The sequence below is a fragment of the Neomonachus schauinslandi genome, chromosome 2, assembly GCF_002201575.2.
Source record: "Neomonachus schauinslandi chromosome 2, ASM220157v2, whole genome shotgun sequence".
NCBI classification, from domain to species: domain Eukaryota; kingdom Metazoa; phylum Chordata; class Mammalia; order Carnivora; family Phocidae; genus Neomonachus; species Neomonachus schauinslandi.
Window position 1 is genome coordinate 78,629,522 of NC_058404.1, and position 18,743 is coordinate 78,648,264.

General features: G+C 40.4%; 1 protein-coding gene across 1 annotated transcript in view; it reads left to right on the forward strand.

Annotated features, from left to right (window-relative positions):
• Positions 1-18,743, forward strand: part of NR3C2 (nuclear receptor subfamily 3 group C member 2) — a 330,651-nt gene that overhangs the window by 161,437 nt on the left and 150,471 nt on the right. The window contains 1 exon segment of the mRNA XM_021698802.2: positions 5,560-5,699. Within this exon segment, the coding sequence (XP_021554477.2) occupies positions 5,560-5,699 (140 nt within the window).

Here is an 18,743-nt window from a genome sequence, read left to right on the forward strand (position 1 = left end):
TAAAAAGCTTTGTATTTTGATAACACTCGGTGTCTAAGAAGTGAGTTCAAGGTCTGCCCCTCTGTCCTTCTCTTCCTGCTTTCTTTTTTCTCCTTTTCCTTCTCTGTCCACCCCCTTCTAAAATGTACCGATGTATTGCTTAAAACTACATCTAATACTTCCCAACATGTGCCACGTTTCAGGTTCACAGATAATGGCCTGATAGAGTGTCCGTAGAGACCAGCATTTTCCTGACCCATCTACTCTTTGTGGCCTGTCTTCTATGTTAATAATGCATATGTTTGTGAGACAGCTGACTGAGCTTTTCAGAGTAGCCTGTGTCCCTGGATGTTCCCCCCCTCCCCTTTTCCTCTGTGCAAAGCTAAATGAACCGCATGGGAATTGAACCTATAACCTTGGCCCCATTAATTTACCTTCTGTACGATCACCTTTTGGAAATTTATGTTCTACTGTAATGAGATTAGGAGTGCAATTCCATTCATTCAATAAATAGTAGCACCCCTGCACTAATGGCAGCAGAGAGCCCAGATGCACAGGGCAAGGTTCTCGCCCTCAAGGGTTAGGATAAGTACGCAGGTCACTAATGTAAGGCCGGAAGTGAGGACTGCTGAAAGGCGGGGGTAGCCAAGTGCTGCAGTGACTCAGGAGGAAGGCGAGGGGTGCTTGCGGCTGGAAGAACACCGAGGCCCTGGAAGGATGGGTGCATTGCCAGGAGTGGTAGCAGGGGAGAGGAAGCGGGGTGTGCACACCAGCAGGGGTGCCCACGTGTGGCCGGCAGGAGGCTGGGCACATGAGGGGGCCTACTGGGGAGGTTGGGAGGGGAAAGAGGACTTAGCTGTCCTACCAGGGTCGTCATTCGTGGTGGGGGAGGGGGGCGATGGAAGTCCTACAGTCAGAACTCTTAAACAGGAAAATTCATTTCTTTGCTACTGGAGGAGGAGTTGGGGGGAGGAGAGGCTGGTGTCAGGGAGGAACCCTTCAAAAGTGCGTGACAGGGGCTGGTACCGTGTTCACAGCAGGCATTGAGGCTGAGGCCAGAGAGCAGACCCGGTAACCGTTAGATTTGACAGTTAGGGAGGTTTCATCCTGGGAGGCTCGCCGATGGCAGGACCCTTCCAGAAGCTCATAGAATACAGAAGTAGAGATGTTATGTAAGGAAGTGAAAACAGGCAGTTGGACATGGGGGAGCGCGATGGGACACAGATATGAAGATTTGGGAAGTCATTCACCAAGAGAGCTGTGGGAGCTGGGAGAGTGAATGAGATCAATAAAGGATAAAGTATAGAAATAAGAAAAAAAGATGGCCAAGGGTCGAGCTCCGAAGAAAAGCTACACTGATGATCTAGAAAGTGAGGACTCTGAAAAACAGAGGAGGCGTGTTAAGGAGAAGGGGCTCACTACAGTGTGACAGAAGCCTAGGAGGCCGAGGGCTGTGAGAGGCGTGCAGAGGCAAATTTGCTCTTATGTCATTGATAGCACGAGGGAAAAATAATTCATGTTTGCTTTAGTTTTATAATTAAAGAAAATTGTTTTAATTTGGATTTCACAATCTGTCCTTTTAATGCTAGACTCTTTTTAAAATTTAATTTAATTTTATTACGTTAATCACCATACCTTACGTCATTAGTTTTTGATGTAGTGTTCCATGATTCATTGCTTGCGTATAACACCCAGTGCCCCATTCAGTACATACCCTCTTTAATACCCATCACCGGGCTAGCCCATCCCCCCACCTCCTCCCCTCTAGAACCCTCAGTTTGTTTCTCAGAGTCCATAGTTTCTCATGGTTCGTCTCTCCCTCCGACTCCCCCCCTTCATTTCCCTTTCAACTTCTCTGAATTTGTTTCCACTGCATACTTTTCACTCTCAAGACAGTTAAAAACAGATCTCATTCCTTTATATAAGGAGTGTAGTAGGACTTTAGAATTGGTGATGTGGTGGGTTTTATGATACCTGTTGTGACAGTGCCCGTTATTTGAAATCACTCATTTATTCAAGTGCTGACTGGGGACCTGCTCTGCACCAGCTACTATTCCAGACACTGGGGACACAATGATAAATAGCAGAAGAAAATCCCACAGCTCTTACTGAGTTTACTTTCTTGTGTGGATGCGGAAAACAATAAACAGTACAGAAGTAAAGTAATCAGTATATTAGATGGTGATATGTTCTAGGAAGAAAAATAAAGCAGAAAGGGGATAGAGGGTCCTGAGGAAGGGGGCATTTTCAGTAGCATGGTCAGAGTAGGCCTGACTGAGAAGGTGACATTTGGATGAAGCCCTGAAGGAGGTACAGGAGGGAACTCTATAGATATCTAGGTGAAGAGGGGACAGCAAGCGCAAAGGCCCTGAGGTGGGAGCACACACGGTGGGCTTGGGGGCTAGTGAGGAGGCCAGTGTTGCTGAAGTGGTGTAGGCAAGCAGAAGAGGTTAGGGAAGTCTGGGAGGGCAGATTCTGGCTCTGTGGTCACATGGGTAACTGTGACTTTTCCTTTGAGTGAGAGGGAAAGCCCCTGGATGGTTTTGAGTAAAGGAGTGAATAAGGATCATTCTGGATACAGGGGAAGGAAGGGGGCAAGGAGAAATAGGAAGATCAGCTAGAAGGCTTCTGCAAATCTCAGGGAAGAGGTGTTGATGGCTTGGACTACTGGTTCCAGAAGAGGCGCAGGAAGTGAGCAGAACCTGGATGTATTCTGAAGGCAAAGTGAATAGAATTTAACAGATTGGAGAAAAAGTAGAGTCAGAGATGAGTCCAAGTTGCTGTATTAGTTTGCCAGGGCTGCAGCAACAGAGGACCACAGACTGGGTGGCTTAAACAGCAGAAATGTATTGTCTCAGGGGTCTGAGGGCCCAAAGTCCGAGATTAACATGTTGGCAGGGCTGCTCCATTCTGAAGGCTGTGAGCGAGAATCTGTTCCATACCTGTCTTCTAGCTTCTGGTAGTTTTCTGGCAATCTTTGGTGTTATTTGGCTTGTAAAAGCATCACTGCCTTTATTTTCATGTGGCATTCTGCCTGTGTGTGTGTGTGTGTGTGTTTGTCTGTGTCTGTGTCCTAATTTCCGCTTTTTAATAAGAACACCAGTCATATTGGATAAGGGTCCCACCCTACTCCAGAATGCTCTCATGTTAACTAATTGTATCAGCTATTACCCTATTCCCAAGAAAAGGTCACACTCTGAGGTCCTAGGGGCTAGGACTTCAACACAGGAATTTTGGATAGGACACAGTTCAGCCCAAACAGTTGCCATTAACTGAAATGACTGTCTGTAGGAGGAGCAGGGAGAAGATCAGCAAACTTACAGACGTGTTAAGTTTGAGGTGCACCTCAGACACTCAAATGGACTCATCAGGCAGTCAGATAAATGGGTCAGAAATTCCAGGGAGATGTCTGGCCTGGAGATAAACATTTGGAAGTCCTGGGCATAGAGATCACAGAGAAAGTGAATTTGGATAGAAGAGAGTTACAAAAACTGAAGTCAAGAGATTATTAAGTTTGAGGACCAAGACCAAGGCTCTCAAAAATGTGAAATACAAGCCCCAAGGATGCTAGTAGTTGTGAAAAAGCAGTTCCATGTTAATGACAATTTTAAGTTACATTCTAATTGTTCACGAGGTCGAGGGATTTCCCTATAAAGTATAAGAGAGTCGGACAGAGCGTGGATTGAGTTTCACTGGCTAATATGCTGAAGAAGTTACTGGTGCTGAAATGGAATGTTTTGAATGCCATAAAGAAGTCAAAGGACACTAATAAAAATAACAAAGAGCGCTTTTCTCAGAAGGAGGAACAGCTTTGGAGAATATTGTTTCAGTCCTTGATTTAAGAAGTCGTCTTCTAGAAAGTCAGTCATGCTGCAGTGTTGCAGCAGCTGAATATTTTCTTCCTTCTCCTGCTTTTGGTGAGAGCATAGGTAAAATAGTTCAGACCTTTTTTTTTTTTTTTAATTACCAGGTCAGAATTATTATTACGTTTTAGCTAATTGGGAAAACAGAAAAAACATCACTGTAATGTAACCATTCTAGCCTTTTAGTATGTTTGAGTCTTTCCCCCCACATGCCTGCTGTGCATGGAGACAGATCTCGTGGCAGCAAGGTGAGGGTGGTGACATACAAGAAGTCTCTTCAGTTTTCTGAACATGTCCAGCTGGCATTTCTCCTAGCCATTGCCCTTTCTGCTTCCCCCGTCCCTTTTCTTGGTCTGGCTCTCATGCAATTGTGCTTCCAAATTCAGTTCAGTGGTCACCTTTTGGGAAGGTTTTCCCAAGGCATTTCCCCACCCTCCCAGTCTGTGCCTCCATACTACCCTGCACCATAGCACTCCCATAATAGTTCATGTCCCCACTAACTGAAGGACAGAGACTGAGTTGGGTTATTTATTTCCTCAGGACCTTGCACAGGACCTGCAGGTAGGTATTCAGTAAATGCATGAGGACTAGGAATGAGTAACATCGCCTTCTTTGCCTGCTCAGAACACATCTGTCGCTGAACTGGGATTCCTTAAAACAGTTTTGTTTAAACTGTGCCATTAACTGGCAGTGTAATATATATCACAATATATATGAGAAGATCCCCGTTTGAAAGTGTTCATATAGATTTTTTGCTTAAAGGGTTACATTTGTCCCTAAAAACTGATGCCCAGAACCCTTCAGTTTCTTAGCAGAAAGATACCTGAGATATTTACTATATGTGGCTTTTTTTTTTAAGTATTGACTGTGTCCCTTCAAATTAGTAAGCAAAATGTAGTGATTTGAATATACCTAAATAGGGTGACATGAAAAAATGCAGAAGCTTGAAGGGATAAAATTGCTGGCAGTAGAGGCAAGAATTTTTAAATTTTAATTAGTGGGTTGTTTTGGAAATGGGAGAATTTTTTTATCTGGCATAACTGAGATGCATAATCTGAGTCTGGGTGAAGAGAGTAAAGTACGGTAATAGTTCTTTGATACCAAAAATACTTCCCTGATGACTCGGCTCAGGATTCTTCTCTTCCCTGCCACCTAGAATGCAAATAATATTTTCTGGTCAACTTTCTCAAAAATAGGGGGAGGGGCCCCTGGGCACTTGGTGGCTTAGTCCGTTAGGTGTCTGCCTTCAGTTCCAGTCATGATCCCAGGGTCCTGGGATTGAGCCCCACATTGGGCTCCCTGCTCAGCAGGGAGCCTGCTTCTGCCTCTGCCCCTCCCCCTGCTTGTGCTCTCTCTCTCTCTCTCTTTCTCTCTCTTTCTCTCTGTGTCTGTCAAATAAATAAATAAAATCTTTAAAAAATTATAATAATAATTGTCAGTTCTCCCAAACCTTAAAAAAAACAAGTAGGGAGGAAAAGTATATATGTGATTATTATTTCTTGGTACTGAGAAAAGGCTTTGCTTTGCTATACAGAATTCTGGATAACATTCCTCCACTGATAGGGTTTTACCTTCATTTTCTAAGTCGCTTGTGTGACCAGTAGATACTGAATTCATTTATGGAACCATGAATATTGACAAATTTTGAGCTAAGCTATACAGCATATCACATGTGCTCCTGCAATGTATTTATTTAAATCTTTATTTCTCTCCTCAGCTCTTCTTTACGAAGTGTTTCTACTGGATCTTCAAGACCTTCCAAAATATGTTTGGTGTGTGGGGATGAGGCTTCAGGATGTCATTATGGGGTAGTAACCTGTGGCAGCTGCAAAGTGTTCTTCAAAAGAGCAGTGGAAGGTAAATGTTCATGTGGGTGTTCCTTTTACACATTTCCTTTCCTAGTGTGTAGCTTACTTGCATAGTTAACTCTAAATCATTATTGGGAAATAATTCAAAAACATTTTTGAGGCAGTCTGTCCGTGATAAATAGTAGTAATGTCTTACCTAAAAACCACCTGGAGATTTTCCACTGAGCAGTATTTAATGGGCAGAATTTGACATGGGGAACTGCGATCAATCAAAAAGAAGTTTTTGTTTTTGCTTGTTTGTCTTTGTTTTTCAGTGAGCCTTAGAAAAAAATTCTCCATAAATTTAATTTGCATGATGTGCAAGAGCATTTTTACTAGGCATACATGGAATGCATCATGTCTTCTCTGTGTTTCTGTATCAAATATATGTCTTTGTGGCAAATTAAAACATTAATATCAGAATCCTGTCTGTAATTTAAGTTGTATTCCATACAGAATAATTTCATTTAGCAGCTGCTCCAGATTCCAGGTCCCTGCTAAAGTCCTATCTTTGTTCTAACTGAAGGTTTTCCAAACCAGGAAGTTAAATGAAACCTCTGACTACAATTCTGTAGGTGTATTTAGGCTAGCTTTTGCTTCTGTCCAAGTAATTGTACTTCCTCAGGAGAAGTAGTCTTTTAGTTTGTTTTTGCCTCCCTCCATCCTCACTTACAAGCAGTTAATTAACATCAGACTTAGTCCAGATGGTTTTATTAATGCTGACTACATGACTGGGTAAAGTGTAGAATTTTTGCTATTAGGAGCAGCGTTTACTGGCATAATTGACACTGATTTCACCAAGGAGTTCCACATTAAGACTCCTGTAGATTTATTTCTCGGGACAGTTTTCGGGGGAACGAATCAGTGCTTCAGAGACCTAAGGGGAAAGGACTTGAATGTTTCATCTTTGTTTTGCTGGTGACCATGAGGATATGTCTTCAGTTTCAGATGCAGAAGCTGACCAAGTAGTTATTTCTGTGCTTCTGGGATTGATTTTGCGTTATTTAATTAATATTACATGATTTTACATTATTTACACTATTAATTATTTAATAGTCCCCAAACCCAGCATTGAATTGGTAATGGGAGTTCTGTATTTCTTTCGCAGGATATGGGCTCTTGGTTACAGGTGACAGAAAATTGAATACAAACTGACATACACACCAGTGGAAATTCATTGGCTCACATAACTCTAAAGCCCTAGTGTAGGCTTGGCTTCAGACAAGCCGAGGTCTTAAGCCAGGTGGTTAGAACTCAATCCCATTCCCTCTCCCCCTTCACTTTGCTCTGGCTCTATTCTCATCCAGGTTCTCTCCTGGTGATGAGACAGCCACCAGGACCTCATGAAAAAAAGGTTCTCTGTTCCCAGCTGTTCTTATAGAAGGCCCCAGTTCAATCTCCTAAGACTGTACTTGGCTCCCACATTCTTCTCTGAACCAAACACAGTGACCTGGGAATGCAGTGATCTGACAGGCTCCTTCTGGCTGGAGTCGGCCAACCTAAGCTACCTAGACCAACAGTGGGGAAGAGTATTTCCCATAGGAAAAAATGGATCCTGTTAGCAGGAGACTGATTCCTGGAAAATAAATTTGTACGATACTGAAATCAATTTATTTTTTTCAGACTTTCCTCCCCTGCCACCCCCTTTTCTCTTTCCTTAACTCTATGATTGGCTCAGTAGAAGATAAATAAGTAAAATTGCTTCTGGTACTTTCCTAATGCCACTTTGTACCTTCCAATATAAGGACACCATACCCCCCCCCCCCCCCCCTGACTCACTAATTAGTGAACAAAGTAAGGCAATATGTAAAACTAAAGCAGTGTGGAGAAGGGTGTTTGGAGGGGGACCCTCTGTGTTGCCCTGCATCTGGGTCAGCTTTCATATCAGGACCCAGGTTTCGGCTGTTTACAGAACCTGCACTTCTCTACTTCTGAAGCAAAAGGTTTTCCCAAAGTTTTTGCTTAGTTTTTGTTTTAAATAGTTTCTGTGGAAGTAACTGAGGAAAGAAGTGTTTTTGTAACTAAGGTATAAATAAATAAGGAAAAGCCTTGATATCTATATATCTTTTTCTTTCATTGGAAAGCTAATCAATAATGGATAATGAAACTTGATGATCACTTTTTAAGACTTCTATTAATATAGCTTAGTCCCTATTTTGGGGGGGGAATTACAATTTTAGAGCTCACCTGCATGAAACAAGGCTATAAATTTTGAATATAAACTTCATGAGACTGAGGACTTGTTTTTATTTTGTATTTGTGTTTCTTTACTGTCTTATTGTATGTAAGAGAGAGAATATATGAGAAATTAGATTATCTTTGTATCAGAACTTTTTGATTTAATTATTTTTATAATACCATATATAGTTTGAGGCACCAGTTATAAAATTATGGTATATAGATTTCTTTTTTATTCCCCTTTTACAGATGAAGACGGTTGGGATCAGACCCAGTCTACTAATCAAAATCATAAGGCCAAAAACTCAGACCCGTATTAAAGTCTTAGGACTCCACACTAGACCCAACCTAACATCTTACAACTCTAAATCTCAAAATCTATTTCTTTCGTTTTCTGTAATTCTCAAGTTCACGGAAATTCTACCCTATATGTCGTTTGTTCATGCCGTTTGTTCATGCCTACCTGGTGATAACGAAGGGAGTGATGTAAGCATTGAGAAGACATAATTTGGCCCCCTTATATGATGCATATGTATGGGTGACTGTGGATGAATATTCATACACATATGCAAATATGTATGTGTTTTTAAATTTGAATATTTACTAAGTTTGTTTTCTGGCTTTCCCTGCTAACCTGAAGCTCCTCTTTAGATTACAAAAGCAGAGAATTCCAAGCAGCAGTGGATAGAGAGGGAGCTGGGATAAGAGCAGTCAGTTAAGCTGAAAAGAGCTAACCACACCAGGGTGCCTGGGTGGCTCAGTCCTTAAGCATCTGCCTTTGGCTCAGGTCATGATCCCAGGGTCCTGGGATCGAGGCCCGCATCGGGCTCCCTGCTCAGCGGGAAGCCTGCTTCTCCCTCTCCCACTCCCCCTGCTTGTGTTCCCTCTCTCGCTATGTATCTATCTGTCAAATAAATAAATAAAATCTTAAAAAAAAAAAAAAAAAAAGAGCTAACCACACCAAAGACAGAACTGGAAGTGACCACTAGAGTGGAGACAGGAGGAAAAATGTAGCAATCTGTGCTCTGAGTTTACCGGTTTAAGGCTTTATGCCCTAGAGCACTCCACTCTAAAGATTGGTATAATAGTGTAGCTGTAACTGTGTAGGAAGACTGAAAATCATTTTTTAAAAGTATAAATTATGTTCTTTGTGTTCTGTTTAATGGGATATAGATATATGTGCTTATTTTTTTATCCATCTTAAACATCTAATATAAAAATCCTTAGAAGTTTCATCCAGAACACCTTATTTTCCAATAATGTCAGTTAAGAGCCATATTATTATACCTTACAAATGGAAGTTTATAATTTTGTTTTTAAATTTGAATTGCTTAATTGCCTTAAAGGTTTGTCAGGACCTTTCTATCTTAAAAAGAAGAAGAAGCAGCATTTATATATTTATAGTTTTTTAGGTAGGGTTCTCCCTTGGGTAGAAACTGGACTGGACTGGTTTTAGAGCCAGAAGATTTAGTTTTAATTTCTGGCTCTGCCACTCACCAGGTGTGATATTTAGGGAAGTTATTTAATTTGCTTGGGCCTCAGTTTCTTTATATCTAAATAGGGAAAGTAATACTGCCCTACCTACTAAGAAAAATTAAGGGAAAACAAAATGTTTTTGCCGATTTTATAAAGTACATCAAAATATTAGAACTTTATTTTAATATTAGATTCCCTAGGATCAAATGCTACAGTTCTCTGCTTAATGTCCTTTCAGAGAGATATGTAAATGGTACAATAACATGGCACTGTTAGGTTTTTGTTTTTTCTTCATTAGATCTTCATTTTTCCTGTAATACGTTATTTTTCTTCATTGAGCTGCCCTTGGAGGTTGTAAGATCCTTCTAGACTAGCAGTTCTCAAAAGTTCTCAAAGGGCATATGGGGGAAGTGGGGATAACGGAGGATCTGCCAAAATTTTCTGGAGAGGCCATCCCACATGTTCCAATGTGGCCTGGACTGTTGAGATTTACCCCCGTAATGACCGTCTGTCAATGATGGGGGTGGTCTCACATTTGGAAGTTGCATAGTAAAGAAGATATTAAGAGCTATCAACTGGACTTTGAGCTCCTCTGTTAGATGTCTTTAGGGCAGGACAGGGTGTTATTTCCAGAATCTAGCAAGACTCTATAGATATTTAGTAGTCACCAAATAAATGTTTGAAGGTACACGTGAATGTGGACATGTAGCATGAGAGCAACTGAGGTTAAATGACTTCAAATCAGTAATTAGCAATGAAACTGGCCCAAGAGTTTATGCAGGCCTTTGGCCTTCTAATCTGCAACTTCGAATTCTAGTCTGAGTTTTTACGATCTCAGTCTCTTTCCAACTGTAAATTGCCGTTAGTTTCATCTCATGTGTATTTTACTTTGTGATCCCTCAGTGAACAGAGCCGACTATATTCAGTACACTATTTTATAATCTAATTTCCTTTTTGGATACTCCGTATACAAGCAATGTCTGGTAGACACAGCTACCACAAATCACTGAAGAGTTACAAGGCTGGGGAAAAAAAAAAAAAGAGTTCATTATTATGTAAAGCCAACTGGATTTATATTTTTGTAAGCAGACCTGTTAGGCTAAAGATTCCATATCTTGGTAAGGTCAGCCAAATCATATGATGTCACTTTCCATACTCAGACATTTCCTTGTAAGTAAGAGACTTACAAATTTATTTCCTGAATTGAAATCGCTTTAGGAAAGATAATTGTAGATTAATCAAAGGATTCCTCAAATATGCAGAATTTTAAGGTAACCAAGCCTGTGAACATGTACCTCAGTCCTTTCAAATGTAGTTCATAGCATATAGATTTAAAAAAAATCTTTAAATTTATAGATTATTCTTTGGGGGAAACTGTTCTTAAATGTGATGGTTGGCTAATAGCTAATTTCTTTTGCTTTTCTGGAATTAATGATTAAACTGAACAGGTCCAGAGGAAAATGCGTCTCACTGTGTCATACCCACGTTTGCCCTGTCAATGCTGTATGAGCAAGTGGGAGGGGTAGGGGAGTGGGGGATGGGCACAATACAGTTGTGCCCCCAAATAGCTTGAATTTAGCAGACACTAATTAGGGTGGTATTATATAATAATTGAAATATAGCCATTCCCTTGTAACTGGCAATATAAAATTAAGGACATGATAATGCAAGGAAATAACTTAATGTATATTTATTAGATGTCTTCAGTTCATTATATGATATAGCCCTCAGTGTCCCCATGAGCCATGTACAGGAGGCTAAAGAACAACAAAGTCCAGTGTCACTCTTATAGAACTGCTGAGTCAGAATAGGAAACCAAGCACTGTTCTGGCTTACAGTTTTCTCATAAAATTCTTTAAAGATTATTTCTTTCCTTTACCACATATTAGGAGCCAAGTAACCTGGTTCTTTCTAATTACTTATTTTAAGAGCTTAAATACCTACACAGTAGATCATATCTATGGTTTTTATGAACACTCCTTTCCTCCTCATATAAACATAAGGCTTTAGTGTTAATTGCAAATGTTTGCCTAGATTTTTTATATCCCTTCAGTTAGTTGCTATGGGAACATGCAAAGCCGTGACATTTAGGCCAACTTGGAAGGTCAGGGAAGGTTTCTTAAAGAATTGACCCCAAACTGAATCTTGGAAGATTAGAATTGGCAATGGTGAGGAGGGATGAAGATAGGCTGTCTGCACAGGGCACCAGAAGCAATTTCACATTAACCATTTCAAAAATTTGAGGAGTGAGGTAATAGAAGGTAAAGCTAAATGTGCCGATTGGGTCCAGGTCCTGGCCCGTAAGGAGGGGCCTGAGCTTATCCTTGGGCAAAATGAATGGCAAACTCAGTTTTGCATTTAATATCTGGCTTCAGGGAGGTATGCTTATTTAAATAGGGACAGTTCCAGTGGCTGTTTTAAATCATTTTGGTAAGAGATGTCCAGGGAAAGAACTAGACCATCAGTGTTAGACATTGAGAGGAGGGGTAGTTAAGGAGACTATCTGGGAAGGAACATTGGCAGTTCTATATTGGAGGAAAAGAAGCAGAGATCTAGGATGATTCCCCAGGCTCATTTGCTGATATTAGGAACATTGGAGAGGGAGTAGCTTTGGGGGCATGGGAGGAAAGGTTCATTCACTCAGCAAACATTTATTTAATATCTACTAAATGCCAGACACCATTCTAGGCATACCCAGGGACATCCTGAATGAAGATCAAGTGAACAAAATCCCCTACTCTGGTGGAGTGTACATTCTAGTGAGGGCTGGTGGAGAGATTAGACATAATAAAGGAGCCATTTATGTAGCATATGGAAAAAAGGGAGGGGCATTGCCAGGATAAAGGAGACTGGAATGAGGTTCAATTTAGGACAATGAGTTTGAAATGTCTATAGGACAGTCAGGTGTGCCTAACAGAAAGTTGGATGTGAGACTGAAGCTTGGGGAATGAGGCACGATTTAAAGCAAAGATTTTGGAATCATCATCCATGAAAATAGATGCATTTGCCTAAGAAATGGGTACTTAGAGAAAGAATGTGCCATGGTTAGAATCTTAGAGAACAGAAATCTGGAACATCGAGTGTGTGTGTGTGTGTGTTATGCATGTGCAAATAATTTTTCTCTCTTCAAGTTGCACACAAAGTCCTAGTTAACTTGGTCTCTGGTTATTCCAAGTTTAGCTAGACTTAAGACATTATTGCATATGTGGACTTTTCAATCCCAGTTTTTGTTTTTATTCATCATTAAGCCTTAATTATTACTGATTCTTATTAGTCCAGGGCCCACAACTAAACGTGATATAAAGGAGATTTGATTTGCTGACCAATGCAAAAATAATGCCAAACATGTAGCAGGTGCTCAAGCAACATTTGTTGATTGATTGTTCGTTAACTATTTATAAATGGGATTCACCCTTGTTTCTGTCAAATATGTTGAAATGATTTATTAGAAAATGATTTGAAGTAGGGACAGGTGGGCCAAGAGTAAGTTAGCAAGGAGAACTTCTTGTAGCTTAAAATTTTAAATTAAGGTGCACTTCACTTAGCAAATTTGTAAAGTATAAATTAGAAGCCCAGTAATTTTCAAATGCTTATGTGTTTGTTTGCTACCCATCTCAAGAAAAAACATCCAAAGAAACTGACTTTACATAAGTTAAAATGAAATTTAAAATTAGTGAAACAAAAAACAGGACAAAGGGAAGATGAGAGCAGGAAAGAGAAAAATAGAGCCAGGAATGGGGATGATACTGAGAATATATGCCCTGAGACTTTTGTAGAGACTGGCCACTCACTCCTTTGGCTGTCGTCTTTCCAATAGCCAACCCAAAGACAACAGCGAGTCACCTGACCCATGATCCTTCCTAAAAACTAGTGTAGAGGATTGCCTGTTGATAAGAAAATTTTCGTGAGGGCGCCTGGGTGGCTCAGTTGGTTAAGCGACTGCCTTTGGCTCAGGTCATGATCCTGGAGTCCCGGGATCGAGTCCCGCATAGGGCTCCCTGCTCAGCAGGGAGTCTGCTTCTCCCTCTGACCCTCCTCCCTCTCATGCTCTCTCTCATTCTCTCTGCCTCAAATAAATAAATAAAATCTTTAAAAAAAAAAAAAAAAAAGAAAATTTTCGTGAGCATTGGTTTTAACGTGTCTGTTCCTTCCATGAGAATTGTAATCTGAAATTTAAAAAGTAACTCTTTTTGCAGTTGATGGAAGAGTTGGGTTTATCTTAAGGAGCAGTGCTTTAAAAAATGCTTTGTTCTGTCAACCACCTGCTCCTATAATAATAGCTACCAATTAATGAGCAGTTACTAGATGCCAGACACTGTGCCCAGTCCTCCATGTTTCATCTCACTCTTTCCTCATGACAGCCTTCTGACATCTGAAAGTTTTGAAAGGTAATATCTTTAAACTCTGTATGCAGTTGTTGCTATAAGGAAAACATTGACTTTTTTAACAAGCCTTTATGCTATGATCCTTCAACTGTTGAAATTTATAGCAAAAATTGTAAATATTTGAGTACTTATGTTTGTGCTTATGATGCTAAGAACTTTATTGTATATTCTCATTTTAATCCTCCTAATAATCCTGTGAAGTAGGTATGATTATTATCTGTCCTCATGTTAGAGATCAGTCATCTGAGGCATGCGAGAGGTGAGTAGTCTAAGAATCCTCAGATTGAAGGAAGTGGGATTTGAACTCGGGAAGCCCAGGCATTCTGGCTCTGTGTACTTAACACGTAAGCTATACTGCCTCTCACAGAGTTACAAAGATCCCAACTATTTTTACCCACCAGAAAGTAGGGCAACATCTCTGGCTTCAGAACACTTATGAAGAGCACATTATAATTTAAGTTACCTCGCTATACTCTAAATAATTAACTCCTAGCCATTCCAAGTTGGAATTCTAATTTGAATTTCTGTTGCCCTAATGGGAAAGAAATTGGGTAGTCTCTATTTTTTCTTAAGGAATGATCTCCATATTTTTAAAAAATTACCATTACCATCCTGAAGTACCTCTTTAACATCTTGATATTAATCTAAAGCTTTATTTAAAATTTTTATCTTCCTGTGTTTCATTTCCTGTGTGTGATAAAAATTAGATGTAGCCTATCAGGTTCAGAGAACCATCGGGAGAATGGCCTCCTTCATCCAAAGCTGAAAGCGATTAACTCTTCAGCTCTTTGTTGTCTGCTTTATGTGTGGTGGCTCAGAAACAGACCCAAGAGCCATAGGACACAAAGCTTCTCTCACGGAACTTGCACTTGTGGTGTAATTAGGATCATACAACTTGCACTCGTGGTGTAATTAGGATCATGATTTGATACTTTGACACCGAAAATGAAAATTGCTAAATTGACTGCAGTCAAATGCCAAAATAGGGTCCTGGAAGGATGAGGAGGATGAGGAGGAGAGGGTGGAGGAGGAATGGGCAGATAAAGCCTGAACCTGAGCCCACTTGCTTGAGCTCAGTTCAGTGACAGCCTGGCCAGAGCAGGCCCATGCCCAGATGTGGTGTTGGCAACTGAACAAAGACGCTAGGGCCAGCTTATGTAAGGCCCTCCTACTGGAACGAAAAATCACAGCCCTTCTCTTAAATACATCAGGTCTTTTTATAAAAGTTCTTTACAGTGGAAAAAAAATCAACACAGTGGCTTAGGTAGTTTTGTCTCTTGGTGTGGAACGGTGAGTGGCTCATGGCAGGGGCCACCTAGAGGAGGAGATGACAACTGAGATGGGCCTGTGGATGGTAGAGAGTAGAAAGGACCTAACTTGGGATGGCACTGGTGCCACTGAGTGGAAGGCCTGACTTGAGTGGGGAGGGGAGAATTGGAAGGACCAATTGGTGGATTCATCTGGGAGAAGGAGGTCACTGACAGAGACTGAGGAAGGAAACACTCTAAGGATAGAGATGATGGAAAAGTGGAGTTTAGAACAGGTGAGGCTGTGGCAGTCAGTTCTCCAAAGGGGAGAAAGCAGTCCAGGTGAATAGGAAAGGAAAAGCAGATCATTGGGGGAACTTGGGCTGTTGTTACTTCTTCTATTAGAGGTACTAAATGATGATTTCAGCGGCTTATGGCCCCATAGGGAGCCACGACATGAAGCTATTTATGGTTGAGAAGGCAGAAAAAATCTGTAGCAAATAAAAGGATGCCAGTGTTTCAAGTCCCTAAAATTTTTCCTGTAATGTTTTGCTCTTTAAGGACAGACATATCTAGTGTGGTGTAGTGATTTTTTTTTTTTTTCCTTTGAACCTTATTTGGTATCTGTGTTCGCTTCCCATCCTGACTTTCTAGATGGGAAACAGAAAGAGGCTGATAATGATGTTTCTAGAGAAGCAGATACAGGGAGCACATGCACACTTCCAGAGCTCTGCCCCACCTTACTCGATCACCCAGTGACGGCTGTTCTAGGGCTAAGGAGCAGGGGAAACCTTGAACAGCAGCGAGACATTTATTATCATAAAGCCCTCTGTGCACATGCGCACATTCTCTCACACTCACACACCTCCCTCCAGCATCATAGACCAAATCCACATCTAGAGAAGAGCAGACTGACACCGAGGAATGAAGCTCACAACTCTCATAAGCAGCATAGATTGTTTCCATTTTGCCCTCAAGTTGGCCCTATTTGGAGCTCTTTAATAAATGCTAGCTCTTGGAATTTGTTGACTATAAGGTTACATCTACAAAAGCATCACCTTCCTGTATGTGTTGTGTTGCTAATTAACAGTGAACTTTTATACCTCACAGAGCAAAGAACAATCCCTAAAGAAGAGTGAGAAATACATTTTCTCTCTACAGGTAGAAGACCAAAGGCTCTATTAAATTACTGGCATTTGACAGCCTAATACACCGTTACAAAAATGTTTTGTTTACTTTTCTAGTGGTAAGCCATGAAATAAAGTGAATGAAATAAACAGATTAGAGGATCTAAATCTAGAAGGGCATCATAATTGTCAACAAGAACTGTGAACAGTCACAGCAAATTAGCTGAGGAGTAGATGGGGTGAGGTTTTTAGGAAGTTTAACATACATTTCAAATTACATATATCACTGTAGGATAGCTCAGACTCATTAAATTTTATTCTTTTATTTCAGTGGAATCAAAACTATATAATTTGAAAACTATAAGTCAGATACCTCCTCCTCCCTCCTAATCCCTTTTTATTTTTTATTTTCTTCTCCAGTTCAGAAGGAAGAACCAGGGCTTGAGTTTCCAAATTTATACCACCCTCTTGTAAGCCGTACTGAACGCTTACTAATTTTTTAGTGAAAGGCACTTGGATATTATCCATCGGTTTGCACACTTTACTGTGAGAGCCCTCCAGTAAGAAGCCGTGTAAGAAAACATTACCAAAATAGGCTTTAAACTCCTTTTTAGGGGTACTTGGTGGCTCAGTCAGCTAAGCGTCTGCCTTCAGGTCAGGTCATGATCCCAGGGTCCTGAGATCGAGCCCCTTGTCAGGCTCTCTGCTCAGCGGGGAGTCTGCTTCTCCCTCTGCCTCTGTGATCTCTCTCACTCTTGCTGTCTCTCAAATAAGTCCTTTTTATGTAGAATGATGGTAGAGTAGAAAGAGAATTGGCCTTGGGTCAGACAATGTGGACTTCAGTCCATAGTGCTGCTCATTCTGATGCTTTGAGCAAATAATTGTTAACGTCTGTTTCCTCTTCTAGAAACCAGAGAAATTAAATATTGAAGTATCAGCCCTACCCATCCCTCAGAGTTAGGAAGATATAAAATAGTACATGTATGCTTAAACTGCTTTGAAAACAATAATGGCTTGCTTTACAAACATTATATTTAAAAAAGAACTTTCCTCTTCTTAGGAAGTAATTTCATCAGTATACATTGGCTCTCAATAAACTGTGGAATATTTAAACTGTAGCTATTTTATGTACATGTTAAATATTTGGTTTGAAGGAAAAACCAGTAAAACTTAAAAGAAAGCATCTATTACTTTAGGCAAGACTTGGAGTTTTGACCTCTTTGTCACTAAACCACTTTGGTTTAGGCAGATCTATATTGTTCGTGAGTATTGTGCCAAGGGGCCACAGTGGGGAAAACTTTGTATTTAAGGTCAGGATTTAAATTTAATCCACCTGAATATAGAATCAGACAACAAAGACCATTTTCACACTCTTTCAAATTATTAACCATTTGCAAGATCACAACTGCTTTTTACTATCTTCTTCTTCTTCTTCTTTTTTTTTTAATTAACTGTGCCAGGATTTCTAAAACATACTGCATTCTCTTACCCTCCCACTCTTGTTGAATGACTTAATTGGAAAACCAGTGCAGAATTAGTCTAGGTTGATTATTTTTCATCTGGCCCACACCATAGCATTTTCCCAGTTGGACCAGGCTCAGCAATTTGATATAGATAGCATTACATAAGTACTAATTGTTTTGTTTTATTTCATTTTTTTGCTATCTAATATGAACTAGAGTTGCATTCAAAAAAAGAATTGGAGTGGAGTACTGGTAGCCATTAATTAGAAATCCTTTAAAAATTACTGATTTTAAAGAAGAATAGATGAAGAAGTTGTTCCAGAAATGCCATTATTAAATGATATTAAACCAAAAATTCCTTCAAACAGCCTTCCCTTTCAATTTTTAAAATCAAATGTGGGTCTGACACATCTGATTAGGATTTAGATTTATTTGAGGAGCTTTAGTTGCTCTAATTGGTGATCCTTAAAATTCAAAATATTTATGTTACATCTCCCAAATATTGAAATAGCTGACCTTTGCCTAATTAATTTAACCAGCATCTCAAAGAACAGAGCTGTAACAGTGACTAAGGTCAGATCTCACTGAAACATGGAAAGCCAGGTCCAGAACCTGGAGAGCAGGTGATGAGAGGACAGGTAAAGAAGCAGGGACGCCACAGGATCATGGCCAGTTAGGGATAAAGCAGTCATTGAAAATGGAAAGGAAAATGCCCCACGCGCACCACAGTGGGGGCACACAGCAACCCAGGCGCCTCCATGCAGCTCGGCGAACTGTTGAGTACTTACTGTGCTCTAGGCCCTGGGAGTATGCTGCTGCCATTTCCGTTAGTGAAGAGGCACGAGGATCCCAGACACCACCCCGTACTTCATTCTAAGCAGTGTGCTCTTCCCCCCGCCCCATACGTCTAGTGTATTTTGAAAATTTCCTATAAAGCAAAATAATCATATTGAGCCTTAGGAATTAACTGTGTCTTTTCCAGTGAAGCAGTACAAATCATGTAAAGATCAAATGGAACCAGGAAAGATTTCTTTTTTTTTTTTTTTTTTAAACAAAGATTCTCACTGTTGAACTTCCTTTACTAAGCAGAAAATTGCACTTTTCAAGTCCTGGTAGCTATTTATGAGACTGAGTAAGTTGTCATTTATAGTCCTGACCCACAGGGAGAGGATGAGAAC